This window comes from Octopus bimaculoides, chromosome 20 (assembly GCF_001194135.2).
Source record: "Octopus bimaculoides isolate UCB-OBI-ISO-001 chromosome 20, ASM119413v2, whole genome shotgun sequence".
NCBI classification, from domain to species: Eukaryota; Metazoa; Mollusca; class Cephalopoda; order Octopoda; family Octopodidae; genus Octopus; species Octopus bimaculoides.
The window spans coordinates 9,776,205-9,786,736 of record NC_069000.1 but is presented as its reverse complement, the minus strand read 5'-3'; the positions used below and the strand labels follow the sequence as shown (position 1 = coordinate 9,786,736).

Here is a 10,532-nt window from a genome sequence, read left to right as displayed (position 1 = left end):
GTCGTTTTTTGGCGTGGGTGGGTGGAAGGTTACTTTTGTATTAACATTCCTGCAACAACGTGTCTCCAAGAAACAAGATTATCGCCACAGAAATATAGCCTCACAAAACAGAACTTTAGAAACATCTTGCATATTTTTACTTTCCCGTTTACAAAGTGAATTTTCAAAATTCACATTAAGATTTCTTTTTCTTTTCCCTGTCGAAGAATCTCAATTGTCAATATAAGTGTGTGTATATAAGTGTGTGTATATAAGTGTGTGTATATAAGTGTGTGAAAACTGTTACAAAGACGCTATTTTTCCAAAAGGCCGAAAATGCAAATCTGTTTTCTAATTCCAACTGTAGCAATTTTCGTTCATTTATCGTTTCTAATAAATCTGGAAAGACGTGAACATTACAATCCTTACTTTTATATCTCTAGAAATCTTTCAGTCCGTGTCTATCCAGTAAAGAAAACAAAAAAATGACTTCGTTGTGTTCTAGATTCGACACTCTGGTATTAACGTAGAAGGAAACATCCAGAAACGAATATATTCGTGAAATTAACACATTTCGACCTTTGTGGTCATTAATGTACGGCTCTTTGACCATTTTTTTCGTTTCTCTGTTTCCGTGTTACATCAGTAAACAAGAGAAGTAACTACGAACGTTTCACTTTTATTTGGAGGTCAAGCGAAAAAATAGTCATCCATGTTGTCTTATTTATTCCTTTAAACAATTCTATTTTTCTTTGCTAACCAGTCGTTGTTGTTGCTGGTGTTATCTAGACTCTGGGTCATCACCAGTGGCAGCCTGGTAGAATCCTTACAGCATCGGATAGAATGTCTTGCGGTATTTGATCCGGCTCCCTGTGCCCTGAGATCAAATCCTACCCGAGGTCAAATTTGTCTTTTAACCTTTCGAAGTTGACAGGAATTGTTTTAAAAGGGGACTGGCGGGATACGTTGCGGTATCTGATCCGGCTGTGAGCGTTCTAAGTTCAAACCCTGCCACATGTCACCAGAAGAACGGTTCTTTGGGTACGCGCAAGAAAAAAAAAATTGATAAGGATTAAGAATCCTTAAACAAGTGCCCAAGTATTTTCACCGTACCGTTCTCAAATGACTGCACAACAGCCCTGTGCCACCATAAGGCATAAACACACTGGGAAGTTGCCCGGATTCTTCACGGATCTAAAGATACGCTTCTGATCTATGTATGTTGTGGCTTGATGTCAATAAATCCTATAGAACCTAGTGCATTGATTTGTCCGGGAACCAATAATGCTGTTAAAACAGCCCTACGAAGCTACCAGAAGGGAATATAAAGGAGCTTTCGAGTCTTGTCTAATACTTTCCTTTCTTTCCTTATATAAATCAATTCCGATGGACCCATGATCAAAGGCTTTCCAGCCGTGACCATACTGTCTGTTATTTAGTTATCTAGAACTACATTATCTTGCCTGCTTTTACTTTTTAGGATCGTGGAGTGTGATATGGGGATTGTTATTTCATAAAGGTCGAACAACAAAATAATGGCTTCTTCGTTGATCTATACACTAAAATATCTGATGAGGTCATAAATAATAATATCGAATCATGTCTGGAGTTATCTCCTACACTTACTAAAATGATCAACAAATATATTGGTCACTGACTAATATTTGTGTGTGTATGTGTGTGTGTGTGTGTGTGCGTGGATATATGGGTACAGGACGTCACCAACTGTGTAAATATGAAATACGAAAATAAACGAATTAAATACGCAAACAACGAGACAGAAAAAATGGAAAACAGGACAAGTAAACACAGAACGACCCTTCATCAGTTGTCGGCTGTCTATCTACTCCTCGTTTCGAGCATTCAACGACAATATGTCTTCAAAGACAGTTGCTCCCATAAATTCCAAAATAAAATTTAGGGTTTATGGAGACTCAAAGTTGGGAACAAAAACAGAACATGTGGAGACAAAACCGAACGAAAACAAAAATGGAAGGTCGTTAGACCAGAACGAGAGGAAAATAGTGAACGTTGGAATAAACATTTTCTTTGAAAAGAGAAAAGATAGAAGAGAGAGAGAAAAAATGTCCAGTCCTTTGCACGTCCGTGCAGGAAAACAAAGATGGACGATGGTCCGTATGGAGGTGATCCGTATTAGTCTGGCCTCGATCGTTTGACCTGTTCAGACTATGAGGCCCTACAAGGACATAGCTCCGCTGGCATAGCTCTCTGTATCATTGTGGCACACAAGCCATCACACTGCAGTAAGGGCTGGGCCTTGTGGTGATGGTGGTGAAGTGGTGGTAGTCAACAGTAAAACTATTAAGTATACGACAGCCGATTGTTAATTAAAAAGAAAGTAAAGCTTATTAATTCTAATGTACGGTCGCTTTTCTTGTTTAGCCTGAAGTCATCTCAGATCAAAGCCGCTTCATCAGTTACCATCCTGTACTTTTGTGTATTTTGAACTAAATTGTCCAACATGTCTTTTTTTTAAGACGTTAGGGTTCGTATTTAGGAATATTCCGTTACTGTATTAATCAAGACATAAGACTACGAAGAGACTCACTCGCTGGTTTATCTAGTGTTACGTTTCATGCGATAGTGAAGGTCCTGCTTACGTAAAAGTGTTCGTATTTATGTCTATGACAATATGTATAAGACATGTTTTCACTTCTCAAACAGCGTTCGTGTGTCTATGTGTATGTACGTGCTTTTGCATGCTTGCACCAGTGTCAATTGCAATTTGATTCTATGACAAAGGTTTGATGAATTGGCGGAACGAGGTGGGGGAGTAAAATACAAAACCATACCGAAACGAAAAACAATAATGTCAATAAATACAACCACAGAATGTCCACCTTCCTTTCTAAAGAAAGTGACAAAGGAAGTTGTAACACTGGCTCGTTTTTAAGAACTATCATTTCTATGTATTACGGATGGAGACCGTGGCCTAGTCGCCCACCTGAGCTGTAACATGTTCGACTGTGTGCTCTAGGTACTGTAATTCTAAATATTTTAATTCACTCAATTCACCTAGATACTGGGGCCGGGGTCCTGAGAGAGGTATCAAACATGTAATGGTATCGTTACTACAAAACCCCTGTCTTAACGTTACTGAATTCAAGTCAAGGCCTAGTTCTAAAGCTACCTCAAAACTTGGAGATAGAACTGCTACTGAAGATTTAGTTTTGGATTTTAATCAGTAATTAGGGGTTTTCACTTGAAGATCATAAATCATTAAAAAAAAAACATGTTTTTGATGAAATTTTACTCAGTAATTGCTGGATGTTTGATTTCAAATCTTAAAAACAGATAAATAATAAACTGAAAATGCGCAAACAAGGTTTTAGCCACGACCAAGCTGAACGAGAAACTAGCCACGGTCAAGCTACAGGAAACAAAAAAGGGATACTTCGTTTTCAGAAAGAAGAAAACCGCTGACTAGAAACAAGTTAAACGAAAATGCGAGAAAACCATACAAAAAAAAAAATCTCTTTGGGATTTCTTTCTGATTTTTTTCTGAGATCGTGAATTGTTTTTCTTTTTTTTTTACCAACAATGGAGCATAGCTTTTAAGCAGCGTATAGATTTTTAAAACAATCCTTGTGGATATTACTAACACTAGGGGCGGTTTTGAATTCAAAAGCGCAAGCGATGAACCTGAATGTAGCGAATGGGTTTAATTCGAGTGTAGTTTAGACCTGCTCTCAACTGTCTTTGTGTGTGTGTGTGTGTGTGTGTATTTGTACATACAAACATACATATACAGAGACAGACTGATAGATAGACAGACAGATAGATAAACAGACAGATAGACAAACAAACATATAGACAGGCAGACAGACAGACAGACAGATACGAGTTTCCCCAAAATGCCGTAATAATTACATATCATTTGTAGACACAATATGCAATCATGCATACAGCTCATCAGTGTCCCGCAGCCTATTTCGATGTTGATTCCCGCGTCGCATTACACTAGATACTAGAGTGGAGTGTGGAACCCACTATTGAGCCCAATCTTTACACACACACACACACACACACACACACACAAGTACGATTAGATGCACTAGGCACTTTATCGATTGACTTTTGCTCCACGATTTCCTTATAAGTTGCACCTACTGGTTACATCCTTTGTATGACGTTACGTGTTGCCAAACACTGAACCGAATACTAAAACATATGTAACATTTGGAATAAAGGATTACCAAGTCATATATATAAGAGAAAGAAAAGTTATGAGAAAAGGGGAAAAAAATGGAGAAATTGATTTGCAGACATCAGTTTATTCAAAGATATTCAAACCTATATAATGAAATTCCTGTCCTACAGCCTTTTCCATATGCAATTAGTTCATTTTCAGAAATTAAATTAAATTAATTTAATTTAAATTTTCGTATTGGAACTGGTTGATTGGATATTTCATCAGGAAAGAATTTTCCAACAGGGAGTTACATTTCAACGTGTTTGGTTGACCTACGACAGACTCAGTTGTGTGCGATTTAGTTTTCACTGAACACAAATATAAACTGGAAGACTAGGATGCTAGCATCCCTTAAAGGATTGTAGCTCCTTGATATATATATATATATATATATATCGTTTTAATGTTTTATTGTGTTATGTTACTTGTAAATATATCATGTGCAAGTATATAAATGGACAAGTATATACTGTAATCCATTTATAAACCATACCTGTTCATCACTGGTTGCTTAAAATAATTAACGAGTTGTAGAAAATAGGTCCTACATTTCACACCTGGCTTAGTCCTACGTTTGAGCTTCGCACAGGCGGCCTCTGTGGTTGTATTACTGATTAGAACAGAGCACAGCTGCAAGCAAACCAGCTAATTAACAAAAAAAATAAACGCCTCACCTGGGAAATATTTCACTGTGAAGCAATATGAATTATAGATGCAAGATGATGATGATGATGATGGTGATGATGATGATGATGATGATGATGATGATGATGATGGGGAGGATTATTGCTGCTGCTGCTGCTCCTGCTGCTGCTCGCGATAATGGTGGTGATTTCGCATTATACTCGTGTATGGGAGATGAGAACTGCCCCTCAGCATGAATGCTGCTGTTCTTGTAATATAGCAGTTCACTTGCTAGGAACCACCTGTATCCAGGTTTATTCCTGCTGAGCGTTACATGAGACAAAGAATTTAAGGGAAGGAAACTGCTCAGAATCTTGCCGAGGGCGCGCGCGCGCAAATGTGTGTGTGTGAAGATCTTTTCGGCTTTAAAATATATATATATATACATAGTAATAATAATGATGATAATAATGATAATAACCCATGGATGCAATTCATGCATATTTTAATGCATCGCTACGCGCGTTTCCACATATCTTACGATCATAGACCGTATTCCTGGGATGATTACGGTACAGTCCGTAGTATCCATGGACAAAGTGTGGATCATATTCGTGCGTGTATTTCCTCAGGTGATATGGTATTAACGTTGGAAGTATCAGATGTATAAGTGAGAGCTGTTTATCAAATTTGACCAATGGAAAGGTTGATTGGATTATGTGGGCAATTTTGCGTGTATTTGGTCGAGAGAAGTACAAGGTGATGAAAAGAGAGAAAGAATATATTCTGATCATAACAATGACAACCTTGCTTTATTTGTTTCTCTTCTTCCATTCGCAATGGTATCAAAGTATATACCATCCCGTAGTATATACCTTGATCTTCAAGATTTTTTAATCGGTGGGGGGAGTATAATCATAGAAAGATTTGGCTGTCATTTCTAGCTATTCGAACGACCAGGTAGTGGGATCCACACTGGTTTGTATTTCCCGAATGTGCTGACGTCATTGCCGTCACTGTTGTTGTTGTTGTTGTTGTTGTTGTGTTCGTTGTTTTTGTTGTTACTGTTACTGTAGATATTGTTGATATTCCTGATGTTGTAGTTCTCCTTCTTACCCTGTATCTCAGACCACTTTGAACAATACACCTTTCATACATTTCATTTTAAGTCGGTAAAGTTGTTATCTGAGGGAGAGGGCTGGCTAAGAGTTATTTCGAGCGACCGCGTACAGGATTCTCTCAACTAAAAGGTTGTTTTTTTTTTTGTTGTTGTTTTTTTGCGTCTGTATCGATTGTCTACGTGTGTGAAATCCATTACAAACAAACGTAACCGAAGTCAGAAAAAAATATCTAACAATCTCTATGTTTCTTATGATTTCAGGTGCTCTCAAAATACGACACCAGTGCCGAACAAGAAGTTCGGAATTGGATCAAACAACTGTTGGATGAGGATATTGGAGCCGGCCCATATGAAGTGGAAAAACATCTTAAAAGTGGCGTTGTCCTCGTCAAGTAAGTAATATTAATCTTCAGTCATCAACATACACTACACGTACACTCATGAGTGGTTTGGCTGCGACCATGCTGGGACATCCCTTTTAATGGTTTGTCGAACAAATTGACTCTGGTACTTATTATTATTATTTGTTTTGTTTTGTTTTTTTCTTGTAAGTCTCGGTAATTATTCTATTGGTTCCTTAGGCCGAACCGGTGAGTTACGGAGACGTGAACATACCAACACCGGGTGTGAAGCGGTAATAAGGTGAACAAAGATCACAAAGATACTTGTGGGTGTGTTACAATCTTCCACATCAAACCAATCCAGACCAATCTTCGTCTACCAAATTCACAAGGCCCGGGGCTATAGTAGAAGGCACTTGCCCAAGGTGCCGCACAGTGGAACTGAACCCGAAATCTTAGTTGTGTGGTTAAGAACTACACAACGATACCTGTACCAATAAGCCGTGCCGGTGCTTAAACACACACACACACACACACACACACACATGCCCTCTCGAATCCTCCGTGTGTTAACAAGGGCCTCCTAACGACACGTTAGAAACCTCATGTAATCAAGATAACCTTGGTTAGAAGAATAGCCAGCGGTATACACCTCGCTTGGATATTTACTACTTCCGAGGTTCCGCTCGCTATGAAACGTATGTAGCCAGGACTTTATCTAATCCATTCCTTTACTCTTGAATCTGTGTGTGGGGTGGGTGGGGGTGCGCGCGCGCGAAAATGAACTAAGGAAAATAAAGATGAATAAAGGTATATTAAATACCGTACAAGATAAATCCTTGAGCCATTGAAATAATCTTCCCTTTAAGAGAAAAGTAAACGATTTTTGTGTGACAAGCGTAACCAACTTCTAGAGAAGTGGAGATATTTCATGAATCAAGGGTTCTCCGAACGTAACATGCCATTTAGGAAAATACAGTCGGCTGTATGGTGGCAAAAGTATAGTTGAAGACATTTTGTTCCTGCCTCAATAGGCGTCACCAGCACAGCAGCTCTCATACCGTTCACTCCAGTAGACAAAATACTTAGACATACAAAAGGTGTAGAAAACGTTTATGACCTAGGGTAACTGGCATAATTTTTTTAAAAAAACTAAGTAAGGTAAATAATTGAGAATGGCCAGTGGCTGGAATATGAGGAATAAAATTGCGTGTGTGTGTGTTGATCGTTCTTATTCTGCCAGGTAGAATATGCACACACACACAGACACACAAGCGCTCGCACATTGTACTGTCTTTTTTTTTTTTTTTTTGTGGGATAACATCATCTGATCGAAGGCTTTCAACTCACTGTATCGCATATATGAGACCCTGCCGTACATATACAATCAGCTGTTCAAATTTGGCACTTACGAGACTTCCACCGAAAGATTGCCTATACTTTTTCTTTCTTTATATATATATATATATATATATATATATATATGTATTATACACAACTATAAACCCTACGTTCACATGGAGAAATGTTTAACAGGTAAAAAAAACCCAAAAAAGAAGAGAAAGAAAAAGGTTGGTTTGTTACTGAAGAACTGAGACGAAGAAACAGACGAGAATATACCGAAAATAAGTCTTTCAACTAGGAACGTGAGAATAGAAACTAGGAACGTGAGAATAGAAACTAGGAACGTGAGAATAGAAACTAGGAACGTGAGAATAGAAACTAGGAACGTGAGAATAGAAACTAAGAACGTGAAAATAGAAACTAGGAACAGGTTTTTCGTTCTTTCTTGTCCCAAATAAAAAGAATAGATATATTGAAGACTTTCTCGTATCGCCATAAATAAATAAACATATCATACGAGAAAATGAGGGAGTTTTTACTAAGTTGTGCATCTTCTAGCAACCAAATAGCAACGAAATCCCTCTCTTGGGTGTACTCTGTTTCAGAGAAAGATAGAATGGTCACAATCGGAAGGCTTTTCCTCCTAAATTTGCCTCGTTACGGTTGAGCTGAATTTTCGCAATGACATCATCGCGCGTTTAGACTTGGCTCGCTTAGCTAACGTGAGAAGGGAAGTAACTCTAACATGACTATTGATAAAGTTATATAGAATTACCTTTCTTGGCATATTTTTTTGCAAACTCATGGATTTTTCTTTTCTTTACGAGTGTAATGTTAATTGAGTAACCTTTTTGTTTATTTTATTTTATTTTATTTTTGCTTACGAATACTAAGTAAATCGAATCGCACTTGTCTATATGGTTTTCATGCATACATACATACATACATACATACATGCATACATGCATACAATGGGCTTCTGTCTATCAAATTTACTCAGGAGGCTTCGGTTAACCCAGGGCAATAGTAGAAGAAACTTTCTCATGCTTCCACATAGTGGAACAGAACCCAAAACCATGTGGTTGGAAAGTGAACTTCTTAACCAAGCAGTCATGCCTATATCTATTTGTATCAATAAAAAAAACGATCTCCCCACCCACAGCTCCCACCCCTGTCAAAAACTAGACCTATTTCAGTTTACCTTTGATATCCATACACTTGCAAATTGCATGAAAATCACTACATTACCCATCCATGATTCTTCAAATAAATTATGTTAATAAAATTCTGAATAATTTCTACTCATTTTCAGACTGGCAGAAAAAGTGATTAAAGGTACCCCAGATTCAGATCTTCCGTCTGAAACAAAGAGTTGTACCCTCAAGACAAATGCATCCTGTACACCTTTCAAACAGGTTAGTATAGACATTTATTTGTTTGGTTGGCTGTTTGGATTTTCGTATGCACATTTGTGTAAATATGTGTGTGTAAGTGTGTGTGTGTGTGTGTGTGTGTGTGTGTGTGTGTGTGTGTGTGTGTATACATATATATTTAGATATATTTATATGTATGTATGTGTATGTATGGGTATGTGAATAAATATGTATATATATATATATATATATATATATATATATATATATATATATATATATATATATATATATATATACATATCACGTCCTCACCTTGTTGTTTTTTTGTTTTTTTTGTTATTGTTTTTTTTAACTATATATATATATATATATATAGTTTTGTTTGTGTGTATAGATAGATAGATAGATGGATGTATGGATGGATGGATGTATGGATGGATGGATGGATGGATGGATGGATTGACGGACAGACAGACAGACAGACAGACAGACAGACAGACAGACAGACAGACAGGTAGATATAGATGGATGGATAGATGTAGCAGAAGTAGTATTAGATTAAAGTAGTCGTCTATGTATCATACTAAATGTAAATACTTTGTTGAAAGGCAAATTTAGAATGGTATATGTAATTTATTTACTAAAAATGCAGATAACCTTTCAAACTTTAAATCAATATAAATTCTATGAACTTTATTTATAAGACTTGTCTCTTCACTTTTTACTCAACCTTTATCACTTTTCTTTTTCTACACTTAGATGGAAAACATCGAGACCTTCTTGAATGCTTGCAAAGCTTATGGGGTGCCAGACAACAGCTGTTTCCAAACCGTTGATCTGTTTGAGGGTCGTAACATGGCAATGGTGATTGCAACACTTTTGCAGTTAGGTACCGAGGTAAGTAGTTTCCATTTCAATCCAAAAGTGTACTTAAATGTTCCAATGTATAGAGATTATAGGGATTAATGTGTTGAAGTTGCAGTGGTATGAGAGTATGCGCTGTAATAGTGCATCACTACATCCACCATTTGTTGGTGATTCCCTACCACTCCTGGCAGATGACATCTTTGCAGCCACTCAGGCCACAACCCTCCAGCCCTTGGGTCTGTTTTTGATAGTCATTGCTGGAAAAGGTTTTACAAAGTCAGAATGCAAATCCTACCTCAACCTCTTTTAATCGCCTTTTACAACATGCAAATGAAACATTGGATCTGTTCTTTGTCTCACTGGTCCCCACACAGCACACTGGGTTGATGGATAGCAAATAAAAACAGAGCGAAAATGATAAAACTACATGAGATTAGCCACATAACCCATTGCATACACACCCTAACCAGTCACCATATTTCATTCCATAATGGCTACTTCTGATAAGTGCTGGGTTACATAATCGGACTGTTATCTAACACTCAGTTGAACCCCTAGTACAAAACCAATTCGTAAGATTGGTCATAATGGATATATGATACTGTACACTTTGATTTACATATATATATACATATATATAAATACATACATACATACATATATATATA

General features: G+C 37.3%; 1 protein-coding gene across 1 annotated transcript in view; it reads left to right on the top strand.

Annotated features, from left to right (window-relative positions):
- Positions 1-10,532, top strand: part of LOC106882982 (uncharacterized) — a 62,607-nt gene that overhangs the window by 25,269 nt on the left and 26,806 nt on the right. The window contains exons 2-4 of the mRNA XM_052975195.1: positions 6,198-6,328; positions 8,934-9,036; positions 9,757-9,894. Of these exons, the coding sequence (XP_052831155.1) occupies positions 6,198-6,328; positions 8,934-9,036; positions 9,757-9,894 (372 nt within the window). The remainder of the gene's footprint in view (positions 1-6,197; positions 6,329-8,933; positions 9,037-9,756; positions 9,895-10,532) is intronic.